A 23,599-nucleotide genomic window follows, 5' to 3' on the forward strand; every position below is an offset into this window, starting at 1 on the left:
TAAATATGCAATTGGAATTCTTCCTTTCTTATAGATTAAATATGTTTTTCCAGATTCAGTTTGCTTCTGTTGATTCTGCAGCCTAATTTACCAGCTTCAGGATTACTGCCCTACCTATGGAAATTCTTTTTAAAATTATGAGTGAAAGAAGATGTGCAAATACTACCTAAATTAAAACTGTCATTCTGGCTAATTATAATAGAATAAAATAAAATGGCCAGAGTCTTGACTAGGGATGAATACTAGTAGATTTATATATTAGGTAATTAGGATCTGTTACCCCTAAATGGGTAAGATGAATATTCTGGTCTAGGGCTTTCCTGTGTTATACCTAAAATTATAGAAATTATCACTACTCATAATAATTTTCATCTGTTGGGAGAGACTGATAATTAAAAATCCTTTACAGCTGAAACCGATTTGGCTCAGTGGGCACATCCCCAGTAAGGGGTGTGCAAGAGGCAGCTGATCAATGATTCTCATTGATGTTTCTAACTCTCTATCCCTCTCTCTTCCTCTCTGTAAAAAGTCAATAAAATATATTTTTAATAAAAAAAATCCTATACAATAAAAGGCTAATATGCAAATTATCCCCTCAAGCAGGAGTTTGACCAGGAGGTGGAGCCAGCTGGCCAACCACCAGCAGCCCCTCCCCCTGGCCAGTGGGCCAGATGGATCTCATCTGTGCACAAATTTGTGCACTGGGCCTCTAGTAGGTAACAATTGAAATATTTAGGGATGATAAAGCCAAGGATTTGGGGAGTTCATACTAATACTTATCTACTAGGCTTTTGGGAAGGGGAATACCAGATAAATTGATGTTTTAGGTCTACACAAAAAAGTAAGTTACATTAGTTAAGTAAAGAAGAGGGGAGTGATAATTATAAGACCTAGGGATCCACATTTATAAAAGTCCAGAGGCAAAAAGAACCACCACTTTTAAAGAACTCTCAGAAGTTCGAGGTGATATGAAGTGAGACTTAGGAACAGTGAGAACTTAGGCTAGAGAACTCAATGGGGGCCAACTGGTGATGAGTCTTGTCTGTCCATTCAAAGCATTTAGACTATACTCGGGGAAATGAGAAGTTATTGAATAATTTTTCAAGTGAAATACAACAAATTTTTATTTCCTTTGTAAACAGCATAGAAGGGCCCAAAGTAGAGGCTAAGAAATCATGTAATAGACAATTGTAGTAGTTCAGACACAGGATGCTGGTGGTCTGGGTTTAGAGACAATGGAAGTGAAGATAAGGGAAGTGACAGATGAATAAAATATTAGGAAGTCGATTGGAAACTTTGTGATTAATTGACTGTGAGGAATATGGCTAATGATGTAAAAAGGGGAGAGAAACAGAGGAAGAGAAACACACAGAGAAAAATGAATCGAGGATAAGTCTTAGATCTTGTTTTAGGGATTTGATGCACAGAGACAGGAAAGATTAGAGAGAAGCATCTTTGAGGAAGGAGATAATGATTTTACTTTTGGATCTAATAATTGTGATGTGAGATATCTAGAAAGAGTTGTGCTATAGATAGCTGAATTGATTAGTTTGAGCTCAGAGCAGAGGGATAGCCTATAGCATATAGATAGGTTTTTGAAGTCATTGGAGTGGAAGAGGTCACCCAAAGAGTTTATGCACAGCAAGAAGAGTTAGCCACCTAAAGTAGGACTCAAAAATACTAACATTTTCAAGATGAATAGATACATAGGGAAACAGGAGACCTTAAAAGAGACTGCAGAGGAGTACCCAGAGAAGCAGCAGGAAAGTTAGCAATAAAACCAGAACAAATGGCAACCTGAGTATTAGGAAAGAGAATTGAATATTAGGGAAGAGAATATTTTCTGAAAGGGATAGTCAATTAGATCTGATGTTTCAAAAATCAAGATAAGTAGGTGTCCGGTGGGTTTTAAAACCAGTTGGCAGCTTTGAGAACAGACCATCCTGAGGCTTTGTGGACACAGAGGCCAGGCCATAGGAGGTTTAGGGATAAACTTGAAGGTAAGGAAGGTAGACCACTCTTACAAGAAATCAACAGTAACTTGTGGGGCCAAATATGTAGGGAGCCAAGAAATCTGAAGAACATTTTATTTTCTCAAGATAGGATAAATTTAGATATGCTAAAATGATCATGTAAAAAAGCAAAAACTTAAAGGTAAAAGAAGGAGATAAGTGGTAAAACAATGCCTCTGAATTTCATGCTGTATGGGATCTGGGGCACAGACAGAGAGTTAGTCTGAGATAGGAGCCAGGACACCTCTGTTGTTGAACAAGAGGAAAGGAGGAATGGACAGCTGCAGGTTTTGAACGTGGTGGTAAGCAAGAGGCCATATAAACAAGCTTTTCGGTGAATTAGGATAGTAGAGAATGTGTGAAAACGGGTTTGGTATTTTCACCATAAGAATGTTAGCAGGATACATTTTTGCTACACAACTAATTGGCTATCAGGCAGTTTGCCATAAATGATTAAGTAACCTGACATTGGGCAGACTTGATATATTGATATTTAAGTTTCTCATTAATATGGTTTCATTTCTCCATTGATAAAGTTCTCCAAGTACTCCCATTTTTATATTGTGTAAATCTTAGCTCTCATAATGATCTACACAGTGACAAGTAAATGTGGTGATCTTAAGATAGTGAATGATAATGACTATATTTAATGTGAGATTGCAAAGCTATGTGTAAAGCCAGATTGCATACAATACTAGAAAATGTTAACATACCAGTTTGCAAATTCTTCAGTGAGCACAGTCATCCCTCCTACCATGGAAACCAAAAGTTTACCAAGCTATGGCAAGTATTAAGCAGGTAGCTATTAATTTACAACAGTCTTGAAAAGCATTAGTGATCAAGTCTTTAGGTGCAAATTTATGCTTTTCTTAAAGAAGGAGGAAATTGTAGCAAAAGAGAAAAAAAGTGTGATGCCAAAGAGGAAGAGGAATCAACAAGTAAAAAAAGAATGTGTAATACTCTAAAGGAAAGCCTTTGAAGACAATGTATTTTCATTTTTCTCATTAGCCTTTGGAATTTTGTTAATTTTTCATGTTTCATTATGTCCTTTTTAATATCCCTTTTTATTTATTTTTATTTTTTCTGGTGAAATTGTCTTATGGCCAATTAGTTGTGCAGTTCTTGCAGTAAAGATATTTATGATAAAAATGCTTATGGCAAAAATACAACTGTATGAAATAGCTGTTGTGGTAAATGAGAGAGAGATATCGTACTAGGGAAGGAGACCAGTTGGGGACCTTGAATTCAAAGAGACCCCACTGTAGCTGGTTTGGCTCAGTGGATAGAGCATCGGCCTGTGGACTGAAGGGCCAAGAGTTCGATTCCAGTCAAGGGCATGTACCTCATTTCCAGTCGATGTGTTTCTCTCACATCAATATTTCACTCTGTGTGTCTCTCCCCATCCCTTCCACTCTCTCTAAAAATCAATGGAAAAATATCCTTGGGTAAGAATTAACAACAGCAATAAACAAAAAACAAAAGAGATCCCAATCTGCCACATTCAGCCAGTTCCAAGTGATGTGTCTATTTGTTTCCCCTTATAAGGTGAAGTCCTTCCATGGCATACATCCTAAAGAGAGAGTCATTTTGACATGAGACCAAGTTAAATGAGAATTATCATATCAGCTAGAGCTAAATCATTAGCCTGCATTGTATATGGCTGTGGCACAGGATGGAGTTCTTCTGCATGTCATGGCTGTGCTGTCCATGAACCATAGTTTACTGCTAAACATCCAGTCCCTTTAATAAGCCATAACTAATTTCTTAAGTTAAATGTTTTGATCACTTATAGTGTCCGACTATTTACCTCTTAACTGTTAAGTTATGCACACATCAACCTACCTAAGAATTCAAGCTAAAATGATCACATGACGGTTTTTAGAATAAAGTATGAGACTAACATTTTATCAATAAATTACTTAGTAGGTAATTGTTTATATCGAAGCTTCCAACTACTCTAAATTTAGTGCATCCTTTCTCAGTGTGAAAACAGCATGTGTATTGTGGAATTTGACGAGATCGGGCGCGTTCAGGGTGGTATGGCCGTAGACTATTGTGGAATTTGAAAATAGAGATCATCCTAATTCCCACTCAGAGATCATTGCTTCTAGTATTTTTCTGTACATACACACAGAGTCGATCTTTTGTTAATTGGATTATACTATGTCATAAATACTTATTTTACATGGTACACATTTCTTCATGCTATTAAATTATTCTTCAGAAACATGATTTTAAATAGCATCATTAGAATACATTTAGAGTATGTACATTGCATATACTAATATGTTATGCAGATGGATGGATATTCCATCATTTAAACAGTCCTCTATTGTTGACTATTTAAAGTTTTTCTATTTCTCTTTTATGTTGAGGTTTATATTCCTGAACACCTTACTTAGGTCACACCTCTGACTTCTTCTTTAATCATTTTGCTGTGCTTAATTGTCACCAACACTGTGGCGTTGTGGGCTTAAATGAAACTATATTTTGGCAGAAAAAAAAGCAACCCTTTTTAAACTATAAATGTTTTCAAGGATTAATGTTTGCTGAACCTTGCAAAGACATATTCTTTATATTTTCCCTTGACACCTGAGATATAAAGGTTTGAAATATAGTAGATACCTCTTGTGAAATGCGTATCACTTCTATAGAGTAGATTTCGTCTTCTCCTTTTCAGCCAGAATTTGAATACTTATTAGCTACTGACATTTTTTGACCATTATAATAGAAAGATGAATATTTATCTAAATATAACATTTGTACCGAATCACACAGAATTTACAATTCATACTAATTGAAAGGAGAGAGTAATTCTTCCTTTCTTAAATGCTGTGATGGCAGGGGTTTTTCTCTTGAAGGCCCCTATTAGGTAGAGATTTAAGTAAATCAGACATAGATGAGACATTCATTTATTTCCTTGCACTATTTCCCCGGAGCATCCTCTGTTGTCTCTGAATGTCACACCATCGTGTTCTGGAAGCTTATGCAATAGGGCGGTAGCCTGGAGCTTGGGAAGAGGTGTGCTATGTAAATGGAAGGTATTAATTATTCTTATCTCATTTCGCTTCTGCAACTGCACTACTGGATGAAGGAGATATCCGGTAAGCATTATTAATCATGTTTTGGAGAAGGGAGAGAAATTGAGATTCCAAGTTAGGTAACTGATCCCCAAAGCAGAGCCGTCAGATTTGTGGCAAGTCTTTAACTCTTGGTCAGTGTGTTTGCCTTTTTGTTACTTCTTCTGACTCCAGCATCTTGTTCCTTCCAAGGACCACTTCTTATCTTTGCAATTTTCCCGTCTCCTCTGTTCACCAAAGCACCCTTGGGTTTTCCTGAAGAGGAATTTTGTCTTTTGTTTCACATCTTTTACCTTCGGTTTCTTTTCTTTTTCAAATCCAGTCCTTATTCCATTTCCATCTTTGCCCCAGAATTCATCAGACAAAACTTAACCACAGAAGGATATGTAAGAGGCCATCCTGTTTTACTAGTGAGCTTATTAAAACACAACAAATGATCTGCCTAAAGCCATAAATGGTGGCAGAGCCATTAGTAGGATTTACTTCTTCTAATTTTTAGTTCATTGTTGTTTTGAAAAAATTTTTAATCAAATTATATATTAATAAAGATGAGATTACACAACTTCTAGTAATTTTTAAAATGTCTATGGACTCTAAAAAATAAAATAAAATAAAATAAAATAAAATAAAATAAAATAAAATAAAATAAAATGTCTATGGACTCTTCATTTGCGAAGTTCTGGGATTAGATAATGCAAGAGCAGCCTCTGAAGCAGTAATTCTGAAGGCCGAGATAATTCGGCACCTGGAAAACAGAGCAGTGACCAGACTGGAAAGACAACAACTAATCTTTGACTCTATAACGAAAGTTAGTCCCAGGACAATCCTTCAAATTATGTAATTAAGTACTTTAAAGGGCCCAGACTGGTTCCAGAGCATTATAATATCAAGCACACTTGTCAAACTCGAGAGGGAATTTCTGGTAAAGCAGGTTATTTTCCCAGGCCTAACCACAGAACGGTATGGAAAACAAAACCACATGGATCAAAATTGGCGGTGGAGCTAAGTTCTCTTATGCACTAACATTAGATAGAACCTGGGAACGCATAAATGCCACATAATGGAGCCTAAGGGCAAGTGGCCAATTTTATTCTCCTCCCCCACATTCATTTTTCTGGGTTCACTCATTTATCATCTTCAATGGGTATTTATGGCCTAGAAGCCAAGGTACTTCTGAACCAAGAAGTGAAGTACTGAAGATTTTTGAATGTGTAGGTACAGACCCTGCTACAGGAAATGAAATCCAAATGCAGAATATGGAAAAGTCTCCCTTGGTTTGTGCTTTGCACATTTAAAAAGACACTTATCACTGGCAAAGGGGCAAGTCATTATTTTTCATTGAGGATGGAGCAAGGCAATTGCCCTTGACATTAGCCAGCAAGAGAAAATTTAGCAGTCACTGAGAGAGTTGTGCTCCTGATTATCACAGGTCAAAAAAAAAAAAAAAAAGAGCTCTCTCTCTCTCTTCCTGCTGATAACCAGGGGAGAGGCTTGAGGTCTGGGAGAGTCATGTGGGCCCTGGGGAAATGCTGGTGGAAGAGCCGCTCCTCTAATCAGCCAGAATTGGTCCCAAGGCTCCTATGACAGCTAGTTCATCATATAAGGCTGATTGGAAGGAGCAGTCTTACTGCGTATACATGTGTTTGCTAAAATAAAAATTAGCCTCTGTGCTGTCCCAGCGTCCTGGTTTTTGTTTGTCCTCCCTTTAAAAGGAATAAAATTGGACTTAACAGGAATAGTTAATTCTACCAGAACTCTGCATATTCACACCAAAGTTTTTCCTCTCAAAGTCTGACCATCTAAAAGATATTTGTAAAAATCATAATGACTGTGCTCCTTGAACATAGGAGCACACCAACAGATGGATGCTAACTTGCATTTATGTTCAGAATTAGATGAGGAAATTGGGGTCCTACTTCCATCCTTGCTGCAATTTGGAAATGGCAATATCATACTCACTGCCTCTAATTCAAATTATCTTCCTAGTGCACATCTCATTATTTCTGGGGAATGCTGGAATGTCTCTCCCCACGTGCCAGCTCTTGCTTACAGAGCTGGATTTTATAATGCCATAATCACTGCATTATCAATAGGAAATTACTGGAAATTACAGTCAACTAATCCATGTAAGGCATATGAAATCTATATTAGCCCAATAAAAATTATTTAGTATTATTAGCCTCATAAAATTAATTTTATAATAATCAAGGAGAACTGTATAAAGTGACTTAAATCTCATTTTAATAAGAGACTTTTTGTAAATTTTCCTGATTATAAAAACTTGGAGAAATTCAATACTTTATTATATAAGGGAAGATGGAAATGTAATTTAAATGAGTTTTTAGATCATTCTAAACCAGGCTCAGAACACTTTCTGGAAGATGGTTAATGGTGAAATGTATTTAATTATTAGACAAGATGAAAGGCTGAAAGAGCTAGATAAAACCTTTCCAATTTCAATTGTTTATAAAAAGAAGAAAAAAATACTTGCTAGCTCTCTCCCAAATGATTTGAGAGCTAGAAAGTATTTTTCAAATCAATATATTATTGATTTGAGAGAGAGAGAGGGGAGGGAGAGGGAGAGGGAAAGAAACATTTATGATTGAGAACCATCCACTGGTTGCCTCCTGCATGCCCCCTGTTGGGGATTGAGCCTGCAACCTTGGGCAAGTGCCCTGACTGGGAATCAATCCGTGACCTCAGTGCATGGGATGATACTCAACCAACTGAGCCACACTGGCAGGGCACTAGCCACATATCTTTTTTATAAAGACAACTGAATTGAAAATACAGTTTTATACCTTTTAGTTGAATACACTGAAATCCAATTGATGTCACTAGAGTAAAAAGAATTCATTTTTACATGTTGCAAATTTAGAAATTGAGATAATTTAGACAGGGGTGAGAATGAAGTTTACTTTTACTTTATTTATGTTAAAGTTTCCTAAGAAAGTGAACAAGCTTGCCAGGATGTGTTATCTATGAGAGGGAATAAATCATTTTCAAGCTCATTCCTCCCCATCCCCTAGCAACACTTGCTGAGTGCTCACTCTGTGGGTGTATTAGTTTTCCTGTGGTAGCTGTTTAGCAAATTACTATAAACTCGGTGGCTTGAAACAACACAACACAAATTTCTCCTCCAGTTTTGTTGGTTAGAAGCCTGACATCGTCTCACTGGGCTAATATCAAAGTGTCCATCGAGCTGCATTTTTTTTCTTTTCTGGATGCTCTGAAAGAGAATCTGAGACTGACTTTTTGCTTTTTTCTATTCTAGAGGCCATCCATCTATATTCCTTATCTCATGGTTTCTTTCCTTCATCTTCAAAACCAGCAACATTATATTGCTCTGACTATTCTTTTGTAGTCATGTCTTCCTCTGGCCACAGCTGGAAAAGGTTCTCAGATATTGAGGAGCATGTGATGATACATTGAACGTACCTGGATACTCTAAGACAATCTCCTCACCTCAAGGCCCTTAATGCAAATCACATCTACATCCTTTTTAAATTTTTATTTTATTTTTACTTTGAGAGAGAGAGAGGAAGGGAGGGAGAGTGTGAGGAAGTAAAGGAGATGAGAGAGAGAGAGAGAGAGAGAGAGAGAGAGAGAGAGAGAGAGAAACATCAATCAGTTGTTTCCCTTATCTATGCATTCATTGTATGTGTCCTGACCAGAATCAACCCACAACCTTGGCATTTTGGGACAATGCTCCAACCAACTGAGCCACCCAGCCAGGGCTGCTATGTCCCTTTTTGCCACGTGTGGTAATATATTCACAGGTTCCTGGGACGAGACCTGGATATCTTTGGGTCATTTGCATACCACAGTGGGAGGTAGTGTTCAGTTCACAGGACTATGAACCAGCATTAGAAGATATCATGTAGATATATTAATTTTAAACATATTTGGTATATAATAAATGAGTATAATAAATTCATATTTATTAGTGAAGGGAATAATGTTTACATACATAATACTATCTTATAATCTGTTCTTTTCACTTAATTCTTATATACACTATTATGTGAGCTAAACATGCTATTCTACCCCTTACACAAGGGAGAAGGACAAACAAAAGCCAGAGCTTCCCTTTAGCTGGTGCATGGATACGCTGCACGGTCACGCCTTCTGATCAGCCTCATCATCAACTGGTCAAGGGAGCTTTGAGACCCACACAGAAGGAAGGGAATATTTGTATTTTATCAAGCTGTACTCCTGATGTTAGAGATTCGTATGTTCACAGTTTTATATGGTGTAGAATGCTTCACTGAACATTCAATTATTTATGCAGCTGTTTTTTGCTTTTATTGAATAAATCCCTTGGAAAAAATCATTTGAAAGAAATTATGGACTCAGAAGATGTGTTGTCTAATTACTGGTTGCCTACCCATTCCCCTCTTTTTATTTATAGGACCATAATTTTGTTTAGGTATTAGGTGCTAATTTGGTCAAAGGCCCAGGTTAAGCCACAGGTAATAAATGTGTCTGATAAACCAAACCTGGCTTTTTTTTATTTCCTTTGCCAATAATTGATTTAAGAATTATCTCTGACTCAACTCAGTCCAATAAGACCAAGTTGAAGTTTTTATAGCTGATTGATCAGAGCTGGGATTTAGGTTGCTGCATCTGTGATGTGCTAACCATCTGGGTGTCTGTTATTACTAAATTCACATGCGTGAAGGAAATGAACTAGCATGAGATTAGAATGAAAGCAAAAAAAGGCAGCACAGAGGATGAAGCAAAGGAGGATTCAAAGATGTCTCTGACACGTGGGGCCAGGCGACTGTGTAAGAATGAGGGACTGTGGTTCGGATGTTTCAGATGTTCAGGGATATTGACTTCAATTTGGAATGTGCGACCTGAGGACAGACCATCCCAGGAAGTATGGGCCTCCAGAGGCACAGTGGTTTTAATAGAAATGTGCTGTGAGGAACACATATAGGATCCGTATATCATTTTAAATTTTCTAGTAGCTATATAATAGAAAAAGTAAAAAAGAAACAAGTGATGTTTTAATACTATATTTTATTTAATGCAATATAGGAAAATATTACCATTTTGGTATATAGTCATTACATATTCCAACATCTTGATTTGTGTTGGTCACATTTCAAGCACTTTAAATAGCCAGGCACCTAGAAAGATGAATTTAGAAACCAGTTGTAATGTCAGCTCCTTCCTTTGCTTATGCACGTGAACCTATGTTTGGGTTGTTCTTGCCCAGCATATTCCCAGGAGCAGGGCAGTTGGGAGGCAGCAGATGAAATAGCGTCCCGTTGTTTTCCAAGTGGTGGCTCCACCTCACACTCTCTCTAGCAATGTGTGAGAGTCCTCGCTGTTCCACATTCTCATTGACATTTGGAAAAGTCACATTTCTTCATTTTTGTGAAACTATTGGGTATAAAAGGGTTTGTTATTTTTTCACAATTTTCATTTTTATGATGATTAATGAGCTTAATTATTTTTTCAAATACATATGAACCTTCAATTTTTCCCTTCTGGGCAAATCACAAATATTTATTCATTCAAATAGAAATATGTGCATTACATTATATATATATATATATATATATATATATATATATATATATATACATATACACAATATATATATATATATATAATCACATAACATATTCACATACATGTCATATAATATTTTCATTCACAAATACTTATTGATCACTACCTGCTAAATATTGGTCTAGGTACTGTAAATATATTTGTAGGGGAAAAACAGTCCCAAATCCTGCCTTCATGGAGTCTATGTGTATATGTGGCGAGGAGGCAGAGACAAAAAAGTAAAATGCCATGTGCCATGTGAAGTCAGTGAACCTGGGTTTAAATCTGGCTCAGCCATTTTACATCATCAAACCTTGGTTTCTGAAATTGTAAAAAGAAGATGGCAAGAATATCAATCTTACTTATTTTTTCTTTTTTATTGAATTTATTGTAGTGACATTGGTTAATACTGTTATATAGATTTATTTCATGTGTATGTATAATTCCAAGATATATCATCTGTATATTGTATTATGTGTTCCTGACACAGTAGTTGGCAAACTGTTAGGATTCAGAAAATATTATTATTATTATTTTCTTCTTTCTTGCTTCTGTTTTTCTTCAGTAATATTTATTTTTAGTTATAACTACTGAAATTTAAGATTAAATATGTTTTGATTATGTAGCATTTTGATTATGTAGCTCTCATTTTGGTATCAGCATGCTGTGTTTTCTGCAACAAGACAAATAACTTGAGCTAATTTTGAAATGTGTTATTTTAAATCTTCTTAAATCCCAAGAATCAAGAGCCTGAGAACATACACTTTTAAAAAAGCTGCATCCTGTCAAATAGCCAAAAATGTGGGAACATCCCTAGAAATGTCTTGTATAATTCAGGGCTGTGTTCTGTGAGCATAAATGTTGCTTGAAATTCATTTCACTGCAAGCACCAATGTATTAAAAACCGACTGTGTGCAAAGTGCTATTTAGAGGAGATGCATATGACCTTATTAATCTTTGGAACAATTATTTGTCCCTCTTTCTTAGATAATGATGTTGAAAATGATCTTCAATCAGACATCAGTTGAACACTGCAAGACGCACTCAGAAAAGCAGAAGGAATGCAACTTCTTCTTGATAGCTGTGCGCCTGGCTTCCCTGAACCAGATCTTGGATCCCTGGGTCTATCTGCTGCTAAGAAAGATCCTCCTTCGGAAGTTTTGCCAGGTAGCCAATGCTGTCTCCAGCTGCTCTAATGATGGACAGAAAGGGGAACCTATCTCATTATCCAATGAAGTAATCCAGACAGGAGCATGAATGGGAACACTTAATCAACAATGCATGTTCACAGCTTTCGGCAACGAGTAGCCTTAAACCTTACTGTGAATTTAGGCATCTCTGGCATGCCACTGTGTATGCATTGAAGTAAAATTTTTGATATAAGGCTGAATGGTCTCAGCATAGATAATCCCCCGTGTGCCAGAAGCATTGAAACATAAACAAAGGGAAAATATATTAATAACAATCTAGTGTTTTTGAGTCTCTGCCATTTGTAGTTGAATATGTGTTTCTTTATAAGTGATCTTAGTCTGTGGTGAGGGTTGGGTGGGGAAAGTTAATATTCCCGTATACTGAGCACACGGGGGATTTAATGCATAGATCATCAAAGACAAGGCAACCATTTTTTTTTTTGTTCAAAGTCCTTGTTCTTCTGTGTTCTCTTTTACTCTCTTTTTCTCTGCGTCACTCTTTTGCCCCCTTACTTAAAAAAAAAAAAATTAAGATTTAAAAATGTATCCATAAGCTCTGGCTGATTTTGCTCATCCACCTTTGGACCAAGGGGTTGAGGGTTTGATTCTCTGTCAAGGGTACTACCTGAGTTGCAGGATCCTCACCCCTGGGCAGGAGACAACACAACATTTGTCTCTCACACATTGATCTCTCTCTCTCTCTTTCTCTCTCTCTCTCTCTCTCTCTCTCTCTCTCTCTCTCTCTCTCTTACCCTCACTTCTACTCTGTCTAAAAATCAATGGGAAATATATATATATATCCTTGAGTGAGGATTAACAAAATATATATATATATCACAATATTCATTGGTACTGATGTTATTTAAGTATTGTTTAATATGTAAATTAGCTGCTAACATTACAAAGTTTAAGTTTTGGTTGGGTTAGAATTGGGTTTACTTATTATCTGAATAAGCTGATTTCATTTATTTTAAATATGGGAGGACTTGTGACTATTCAAATTGCTAAATGTTCCCTTTTTTGCATACATTGTTAATTCCTACAAGCCTGGAGAAGATTCATGGAACTGATCTAGAGGGTCAGTGAAGTGACTTTTCAGAATGCTATTTAAGGACTGATTTGAGCGGTAAATATAGGTACTCTGGCTCATTATCTTCTCTGGTTATTTTCACTAACAGTATTTTCCAGTCTTTTGGATATTTAAACACTAACTCAGATTCTAAAACCAATAAAATGTTGTGGGTTCCATAAAGAGTTTCCATAGTTTGACCTATTTATTGGACAAGAAAACAATAATGTTGACTCCCTCACAGCAATTTCTCTGCCCTCTCCTCGGAGTAGCATATCTAAATATTTATTATGAAATGTTTTGCTTACAGTCTACATCTATGCTAACCTTAATAGCTAAGCTTTATATCTTTTCGGCACAAGTAGATTACTACATTAAGTTTTGAGAATTGCACTTAAAAAAAAAATTTCCCAGCAAACACAACAGTCTTTTAAGTTAGGCCTACACAAAATGTGCTTTGTATTCTTGGGAGCATTCATTTTGTAAACAAATTAACATTTTCTTGTGAAGATTTTAATTTTCAGATTTCATTATTGCTTTCATGGTTAAAAACAAACAAATACCTTATGATTTATTTATATTTCTTCATGGTAACAACATTTTCCTTTGAGTTTAGTAGGCATTTGGAGAAGAATTAACTTTAACAGGTACTGTGTTTCTATTAGATTACTCTGTACACCAGCCCAGTTCAGTCAGGAATCATCAGTTTAAACGCCTATGCCAAACTGAGTGAAAAGACAAGATCTACTGTGGGTGCTTATGTTAATTCATGGTAGTTCCAAGAGTCCAGGTTTTGGGGAAAATGGTGTTAAGTAATCTATCTTAAAACCCCATGGTGAAATCTCTCTATGCCACCAATCAGATGATCTCACAGGCCACCTCATGGGGGATAAGACAAAACTACCTACGTTAGAAAAAGGAAGTGCATTTAGGATGACCTTGTAATAGAAATGCTTTGCCACTTGAGTGGTCCCCTAACCCTAGGTTATAATCAGATAGATACACATGCAATGTGGATTCCAGTGGTGTGAGCACGATTGGGTTACTTTTCCCCAACACCTAGTACAGCACTTAGAATTCAGAAAGTGTTCAATATTTACTCGGTGGATGAATAAAGGCCTGCCAAACCCCGGTGCCATCTGTGAGGCACCGCCATACGGTTGAAGTACTTTATGCCACTACAGTTCATCATGCTGATAAAGTGGATGGTCCCTGCTTATTTAATTACAAAAATATGAATTTATCTTCAATGCATAGTGCCATATTGCTTCCCAGCAAAGTGCTTTATTTGTATTAATAATTTAAGGGACTGATACATACAAATGGTAATGGAGATTACTGTAAAAAAAAAAATCCCTTCTTACCCAACTATAAAAATACATAAAGAGAAATGAGCATGAAACTTATTCCCCACAAAATAAATTCCTGTCCGGGGAGACCTGGTAGACATGGACAAATGGCAAGTGGACAAGGAAGAAATCATGTCAATGGCATATAAGGTTGTTACCTTGGCAACCATTGGTTAGCCCAGGAAAACCCAACACGACCTAAAAGTCACAAATAATTTTAGCCTTTGAAGGAGAGTTGTGGTTAGGGTTCAGAGAATTTGGGCAGAGGATGTGGTTAGGAGGTGGACATCCGTAGGCACTGCCCAAGAGGAGTCTGTTTCTGTGTTGAAGTTCATTGGCCTTAAAATTCGCTCTCATATAGGTACTTAGTGTATGGGAATATCTGAGCAGGGGAAAAACTCATGCATAAATTATGGCAATTCCTAATTTTCACAGTCTGTATTGGTAAAAAAATAAATACAGAAATAAATAAATATCTAGGAAACCACATGGAAAGAAACGAGTGAGCAAAATGTGGAAATATAGGTGAAAATCAGCCTTCCTAGATTTTAGAGGAGTCCTGATTTTCTAAACCATGCCAAGTCATAGAAGAAAATGATGACATATCATACAATAAGAACAGTTTTTTATCAAAGCATTTTAGGTTTAGTGGATTTCTTAAAGATATTTTAAGTTGGAAAAAAAGTGTTACCTCAAAACTTACCAGATTTACCTACTGCTATATTTCAAGTAAACATAAGTGCTTAATCATGCCATATGTAAATAACTATTTAAAAAGTGCACATATATTTCTACTTAACACTTTCTGATTATCCAAAAGATCTAAGGACCATGTTACAGGAAAAAAAAAATTGCAGAAGCTCATGTAAAACTGAACTACAGAAGACCCTGTAACCATGCTGAAGGGAAGGAGGAGGGGAGTGATGGAAAGGAAAGAGGGAGGGAGGGAGGGAGGGAGGGAGGGAGGGAGGGAGGGAGGGAGGGAGGGAGGGAGGAAGGGCCCTGGGATCAAACCTGCAACCTGGTACGTGCCCTGACCTTTCTGGTACATGGGATGATGCTCTAACCAACTGAGCCATGAAGCCTGGCAAATTAGGCTTTTTATTTACTTAACACTTTTTATATTTTTGTTAGATTTGACCCCAAATTAGTGATTGGTTTTAAATATTTTCCACAGTAATTATTTAATAATTGTTTTGTATTGGGAGCAACTCAAGAGACAGAAAATAGGAAAATGTTGTGCTTTGCAATTTTAGGCACACGTATTTACTACTTATTTTCACACTTTAACCCCAAAAGCTTCTCTTGAAATATACAGAACGCTGGAAGATGAGTGACACAGAGAGACTGCAGAGTATTTATTACTAAAACTATAGGGAATAATTAAAATTTCTATGACAAGTTTAGAGCATCAATCATGCCAAATCTTCACAGCGGCTTGTTTATTGCTGGTTTCGTGCTTGTATATGTCTCAAAATTTCTAAAACTGATGTCTGAATAAATGTACAGAACTGTTTAGTAAATGAGATTACATCGTTTTTAAAATGGAGACTTTAATACTGTGGCTAAGTCCATAAGACTGTTTGCTGAGTTGCAATAAAATGCTCATAAAAGGTGACATATATCTGTGATGTGTCATCACACAGGTGGTGACAGAACCAATGTACAAAATGTAAAACCAATCTAAAACTCACACGTTTGTTAAGAATCTGAAGCTCAGTATTCTAAGACAACTAGTAAGTGGTGATTACACTGAAACATGAAACAGAGACTTAGGGAACATATTTTTCACAGAATTCAATTATGTTAATATCATTTATCAGATGTGGGGGGCCTTTCTTTTCTCTAACACCCATTTGGATATTTATAACATCATTTGCTTAATGGAAATTTAAGTTGCTATGAAAAAAGCATCTACATTTATTGAATTTTGAGTCCTGCCTGCCGTTGCCTTGGTAGGGCCAAACCAAATGATTTCTCGGGCCTATGAAGCCAGGGGGCTGAGCACTCCCCACCCCTGATTTACATAGATGCTGATCTCCTGCAAAAATTCACATTCACCTGACTTACTTCAACCAAAAAGGTGTTCATTTTATTATGACTCTGTCTATGGTTATCAAGTACAATCTTGTCCTGTGTTCCCTGGATGCATTTTTTTATGGAGTCCACCTGGAATAAAAATGCAGAGAGTAAAAAAAGAGTAGTATAGGTGACTGTCCTCAAAGTGACAAAGGAAAAACTGAGATGGTACATATCAATGGAGGCTTTAACAAGTCTAGAATAAAGTCATTTTTTAAAAACAGAGGTCAACAATTAGTTTTTAAGTCAGATGGAAAGATTTCTTCAAAACATGCTACTTAACTTTTCCATTCTCGCTCCTGTTCTCTGCTCTTTTAAGGAAAGAAAAAGCAGAAAGTTCTCATTTTATATATTCTATATTTTATAAATCCTAAAAGGATTGTATTTCAAGGATTATAGTATTATATAAGTTGAATTGTAAACCATTATATTACTATCAGCTGAGTACATTTTGATCCTTGAGAAATACAATTCGATTGAATATATACTATTATATATTGATTTATACATTGCATTTTCTGAGCATTGTCTTCAATGTCTGCTGGGCTGACATAATTTTATTATTGGAATAAAGATAGGAAGGAAAGAGATCACCATCACCACCGACAACCTTTTCAGGCTTTTCAGCATTTCAGAGATGATTCCATCTCTGAAGTTATTTTCAAAAGTGCAACTCTTAAGTTCTCTTGTCAATCGTTTTAGAATTATAATAGTGTGGCCTTGTAATGAAAGTGAATCAGGTATCTAGCCAAAAGCTAGCCAATCACCAAACTTTAACCGCTATTTGAAATGAGTTTCTTTTTATGGTTTTCAGTTATGTGAAGCAGAGAAAATGCATATGACTTCCTGATACACTTTACTTCAATGTTATTCCAGCCTTTGAAATGATACTATTTATGTGGAGGGGGCATGGAGAGTAGGGTAGAGGACACAGAAAGATATGGAGGAAAACCTGGATATTCCCAACCCTGTTAGAAATCTTCACCCTTGTAGGCCCATTCTACAGGAGCCCAGAGAGAAAGGGACCACATTTATCTTTCACTGAAACTCAGTCGGACAAAGCAAGGTGTGGCCCGTGGTGTTCTTTTTCATAAAAGCAGGTGTGAAGTTCCCTCAAGTCATATCACTGACTGCTAAACCCTCTTCTTTCTATACATAAACTTACATGTGTGTATTCAATACTTTACCTTCTCCCTCTTTATTTAAATGTCCAAGTGTGTTTATACAAATAGCAGAAAATTGAGCATTTCTTTAAGCGAGCAAACTAAACGCAGGCACTGATTATCTGAATCTGATAACAACAAAGGAAAATGAGTCCTATTCACATAGTGTATCTAAGTTAAAACTGAAACCATTGGCACTTTAATCAATAATTGTAAAGGCTTTTAATCAACATGTAAAGGCTTCTCAGCATTTTGGAGAAGAAAGCCATATGTTTTCCCACCTCTCCTACTCAGTAAACTATCCCTATACACTTGTTGAGAAAGTATACTTCTATCACCTCTATGTAAAGCTTTTTTTTTGGAGTTATCTTAAGTGCATTGAAATATATCTTCCAGCACATTTTAACGGCTGGTATTCAATATTGTGGAGACAAAGAATAAAAAGAGACTATGAAAAGTACAGTCATAGCTAGTTTGTGTATTTAATTAATGTATGTTATTTATGTGGTGTTTGTCAATGGAAAAATAAAGTTGAATGTTCTAAAATGTTCCTGTCTTTTTTTCCTGATGTCAAGTCATGTCAGGAATATTATAATTGCATTAACTATTTTGCCAAAATCCTATTTGACATGCTTTGTCAAAATAACAGCCCAAGGTAATACAACAGTATCCTGCTATCTGGAACAATGAAATAATTTCATTTTATGTTCTATAATTACCAACAATACAAATGATCGCTTATGTGCTATTAATCTGAAATGCTTTTTTCCCATTTCAACATGATACTTACTCATGTTATAATGCCAGAATTTTTGTTGTTCATACAAAAGCACATTTATAAATTATTCTAAACATAGTTCTTTCACTTTCTTACGGATTCTAGTGTAATCTACTGGCAACCAACATCAGATTCATCCTTGGGTGCAGTCAGACCCTTTACCAGTCTGATACCTGGACATTGGTATGAGCTGATTACTAGTGGAGGCAAATGTTGGGCTGCCTCACTACTTAGCTATGTGCTCATTGAGGTCACCCTCCTCTTCCTTCTTCAGTGAAGGAAGTTCTGTATAATGTAGACTACAGCGCCAAGCTTGCTAAAAGTAGCATGTTGCACTTGCTTTCTATCCCCCTAAGAAAAGGAATTTAGGGTGAGCGCTGTCCTAGGTCCACAAACAGATATTAGAGTCTCTACAGTCTGTGTCCTTTAGCATTTCAGGTAAACGGCATAGGCTATCTGTCAGTAGGCCAAAATGTGCCACCACAATGCTCATAAAAAAACATGCCATGACCTTAGCTGGTCTGACTCAGTGGATAGAGCGTCGGCCTGTAGACTGAAGGCTCCTGGGTTCGATTCTGGTCAAGGACACATGCCTGGGTTGTGGGCTTGATCCCCAGTAGGGGTCAGCAAATCAATGATTCTCTCTCATCATTGATGTTTTTATCTCTCACTCTCCCTTCTCTGAAATTAATAAAAATACATATATTTTTAAAAAGAAAATGGTACCTTTAAAAAAACACATACTGTGAAATGAAACATTGTCCAATTTCATGTCCTTGGAGGACGTGGGACGAGATATCTTTAGGTATTCTTGGCATCCTCTGTGCTCACCTAAAACAGACTCAAGTAAATCCAGTTAGGAGGGTGAGTACACAGAATCCAGGCCCGTCCTTCAAGCCAGGCTTGTTTTTTCCTTCAACATATGTTTGCAGTGTACCTACCTATATGTGCCACACATTCTGGTAGGTGCTAAGACATAAGGATTTTTAAAAAAAAATGTTTTTAACAGATATATAATGTAGTAGGGGAAGAAGAAATACTTTGATCAGAGCTGTGATTAAGCACATGGTACTATGTGAGACTATGGGGGAGGTGATGCTAAAATAGGAAAAGGTTTCCTGTAGGAAGTGATATTTGATCTGCCTTTTGGGGAAAGGAATGGGTGTTAACCAGGACAGCATTTTAGGGTACTCTTCCATTTTACTCTGCCGAAAGCATTACACTCTCCAAGACATTCCAACGGGCTACCTTCTCACGGCTGTTGTGAAAAGTGTGGGTCTACAACCTCCCGGAGTGGGCAGCGGTGGCAGGCCTCACAGTAGGGTTTCTCACTCTCAGCATTAGTACACATTGGGCCAGACCATTCTTGGTTATGGGGGACAATCCTATGCAATGTAGGCTGCTGAGCAGCATCTCTGGCACCTACCCTCCAGATGCCAGTAACACCTCCCTAGTTATGACAATCAAAAATATTGCCAAACATTGTCCAATGTACCTAATTGCTGCCAGGGATGAACCTCTGCCTTAGGGCAAGGGCTGTGGCCTCCAAGAGGGCGCCATGCACCAGGACAGGGCCCCCAGTGGCTCTGAGTTCTGACAGGCACCGTTCTGGCATCTCCCGAGGCAGCAGGCACTAGAATGCCCGTTTGTGTCTGACTGCACAAAAATGTGGCACTCCCACTACAACAATGCCTGCGTCACCCCAGGCCCTGATCCACTTCTGTAATCACATAAACACCTATTCACAAACGAAGAGGAACAATTTTTTCAGAAAGGATCACCTTTCTATTGAAGCATCCAATCCCTGTTTTGTTCTTGATAAGAGGCCCTCGGCTTATATGTTAGGCTTTTAGATCTCTCAAAGGGAAAGCTAAAGAGAGCAAGCCAATTTATCTGAGGACCTTTAAAAATCTGTTATAATTCCTCTTAAGTTCACATTTCCAGACAGGTGCCTTAGTAGGTGAGAACTAACTTACCAGACTCTGTCTTTGATGGGAGTTTTGCATATGTCATCTGTGTATCAGCTGTAGCAGCTTTATTTGATTGAAAGGGTTTTTAGCAAAGAGCAAATTTCAGGCAAATGTCTCTATTAGCCTGGGCTCTGGGCTTTTCTCAGTTCTTACCCACCTGTGATACCTCAAGTATAGGGCTACATATATATATATATATATTTAGAGGAAAAGCAATTCTGTTTTGATGACAGAATTCAAGTCATGATCTCTATAATTATATGGGATGGAAAGTTAAAAGACTTAAACCCCAAATCTAACCAAAAAGTAAAATTAAAATGAGAGTATTCGTTGGCCTATTTCTGAGGCAAGTAAGAAACATCTGTCTTTATGCCTAATTTCTTACACAATTGTTTTTAAAGAAGACTTTGAATATAATACACAATGTTCCTTGAATCTGATTTTGAAAACAATATTGAAAGAAAATAATTCTGAAACCATTACCAGCAACTGAGGTCATTTATACCCAGCAGAACACTGGTTCTTAATCACTTTGAAGTCAGAGACCCCTCTAAGAATTTCCATACAGTGTCAGGGGTTGCACAGTCCCCCAGCCAAAGTCTGTCGGAGGAAGTCTTAGAAGTTCATAGACACAGGTTGAGAATTCTCAATATGAGAGTCATTATGTTTCAAGGAACCTCACAAGTTTCCATGTTTGGTTAAAAAGCTAAAATCTAACACTGGAGCTAAGTCAACATAATTGCCTCCATGTGAATGCCAACATTCCTTGACATCTCACTATATGCTGCAATAATAAATCAACATAATCAGGGGTGTAATTATTAAAAAAAGAGCAACAATCACTTTTTTTATATTACCATCCCATGGAAGAAGGAAACAACCCAATCTCAACTAGAAGAGGAGCAAAACAGGCTACTCACAAAAACAGGTCCAAAGTGAAAGGACCATTAAAACATAAAATACAAGTTATCCAATGACGCATTTGCCTTACAACAAAGGAATTGTTTCAGTTTTGCCTTATGCTGACCTAATAAGAGAGATTTAAAATGAAGCTTTTCAAAAGTCAATTAAAAAAAATCACCCTTCTGAAAAATGCAACGGACTATACACAAATCAGCTACATGGTTAGAATGTAACTGTTATTTCCTATTACATTTTGTTATGTACTTTATGTTGTTATCTATGTCTATGAAGATACATATATATTTACACTTACATATGCACTACATCTTTGCATTGCTATTAGGTCAAAAGCAGCAAGGATGACCCTATTGATTGATCCCTTCAGTGAAAATGCAAGGCATACATTTACAGAGCTTACAAATGTAAAATTAATGATGCTCTAAGCCAACACGTATCTGTAGAGAGATGTATTGATGTTTACAGTTTTTATTTTTCTAGAGGGAAAAGTGTGGAGCAATTAATAACCTTTGTCTTTGCATTTTTCTTGCCTTATTGTGGAAGATGGAAATGAAATCTTAGAGTACTGGGATGTTTGTGTATTGGAAACAACTCTTTGATACCACAGCATCCTCCATTCTGAATGAGTGTACATAAATTAGACAGCTGAGCAAATGTGAATGAAATTGTAACTTGATTTTCATGAAGCAGTAGTTTAGAGTCTTCTTAAAAGATCCACAAAAAGCCAATATATTTTTTTAGAGGAAAAACAATTGCACTTCATTATTTATTTTCAAAATTGATTGATAATATTTATGTATTTATGTATTTATTTATTTATTTATTTATTGCCTAGCACATTTATCTTAAGAATTCCAGTGACACATTTAATTTTTACTTGAAAATATTTGGAGAAATAATATTGATTGATTGCCAAACTCTGCTTTAAATGTTGTGTAGCCTTCATTAGACCAGCACTGCTCCGATCCTAATACCAGATTTTCTCCCAGGTTGGTCATCTTGAATATTCCTGCTACTATCCCTTCAGCAGAATGCTCATTGACAGCTGAATCGATTAATCTCATTACTTACTATTTTACCAATACTGAGAGATTATACATGTAATTTTGAATATTTTAAAGTATTTTTTTAAAACAAAGTCATTTCACCAAAATGCTCTCTAAAGTTTTGTGGGTCATAATGGAAGAAAAATCTTCAACATTGAACAAGGAGTCAGAATACTTATGTCCAATTATCTGACTTTCTATTCACTGGTTATTTGCCCTTGACAATTCAGTAAACCCAAAGAATTTAAATTTTCTCATTAGCACAGGATTGTTGGGGTTACACAATGAAGATAAGAACACTTGAAAGGACTACTCAAGTAGTCAATGGTTAACATTATTTTATTTTCCTGATTCCATTAATGGGACAACACTAAAAATTGATTATGATTTTTTTCACCTCAAACAACTATAGGATAGTCTTGCTAACTTAGTACTGGGCTTTCACCAGAACATGGGAGTGATATTAAAAGATTAGTTCTGGTTCCACGTAGGGAGAGCTACATAGCTTCCTTCAGGGCTGGTTGCCTCTTCTGTTCAATCAGGGGTGAGTCTGTCTGAGTTCTTCTAACTGCAAATACACGCTTCTCCCTTCTCTCTGGCCTCTTGTCAGCTAAGCACAGACAAGTTTTTTCTTCAGAATCTTGAAAACTGCTCCAAGGAAACCTCTAGGAGACAGCAAGGCACATAAAAGGTTTCTGTTCTTTTGTAAAAAAAATTAATAAATCTTTATTGTTAAGATTATTATAATTGTTTCTCCTCTCCCCCCCCCCATAGCTCCCCTCCACCTGGTTCCCACCCCACCCTCTGCCGTTACCTCCTCCCTGCCATTGTCCTCATCCATAGGTGTATGATTTTAATCCAGTCTCTTCCTGCATCCCTTACACTTCTTTCCCCCTAATAATTATCAATCCACTCCCATTCTTTGCTCCAGATTCTATTATATTCACCAGTTTATTCTGTTCCTTTTTTTCTTTTTTTTTTAAATATATATTTTATTGATTTTTCACAGAGAGGAAGAGAGAGGGATAGAGAGTTAGAAACATCAATGAGAGAGAATCATCGATCAGCTGCCTCTTGCACACACCTTACTGGGGATGTGCCTGCAACCAATGTACATGCCCTTGACCGGAATCAAACCCGGGACCCTTCAGTCTGCAGGCCGACGCTCTATCCACTAAGCCAAACTGATCCCGGCTCTGCTCCTTTTTTTCACTAAAAATAATTTTTAGGTTCCCATTCTCAGTTATGAGATTGTTCTCTTCTTTCAACCAAAATTTCCATTTCATCAGATGATGGAAGGATGTTCCACTCAAACTTCGGGCTCTTTCTCTGTTGCCCAACACCACCATTTGGAAAAAGAGAAAAGAGAAGGACATCCTT

The 23,599-nt window shown here is 36.8% G+C and overlaps 1 protein-coding gene across 5 annotated transcripts in view; it reads left to right on the forward strand.

The window, feature by feature from the left end:
- The window catches only part of PTGER3 (prostaglandin E receptor 3), a 110,601-nt gene that overhangs the window by 22,581 nt on the left and 64,421 nt on the right, over positions 1-23,599 (forward strand). For 3 of the 5 annotated variants that reach the window (XM_036444472.2, XM_045584468.1, XM_036444473.2), the window contains exon 2: positions 11,642-11,821. The exons of the other annotated variants lie outside the window; for them this stretch is intronic. In XM_036444472.2, the coding sequence (XP_036300365.1) occupies positions 11,642-11,821 (180 nt within the window). The remainder of the gene's footprint in view (positions 1-11,641; positions 11,822-23,599) is intronic. 5 annotated transcript variants of the gene reach the window in all.

This window comes from Pipistrellus kuhlii, unplaced genomic scaffold (assembly GCF_014108245.1).
Source record: "Pipistrellus kuhlii isolate mPipKuh1 unplaced genomic scaffold, mPipKuh1.p scaffold_m20_p_2, whole genome shotgun sequence".
In the NCBI taxonomy this organism is placed as follows: Eukaryota; Metazoa; Chordata; class Mammalia; order Chiroptera; family Vespertilionidae; genus Pipistrellus; species Pipistrellus kuhlii.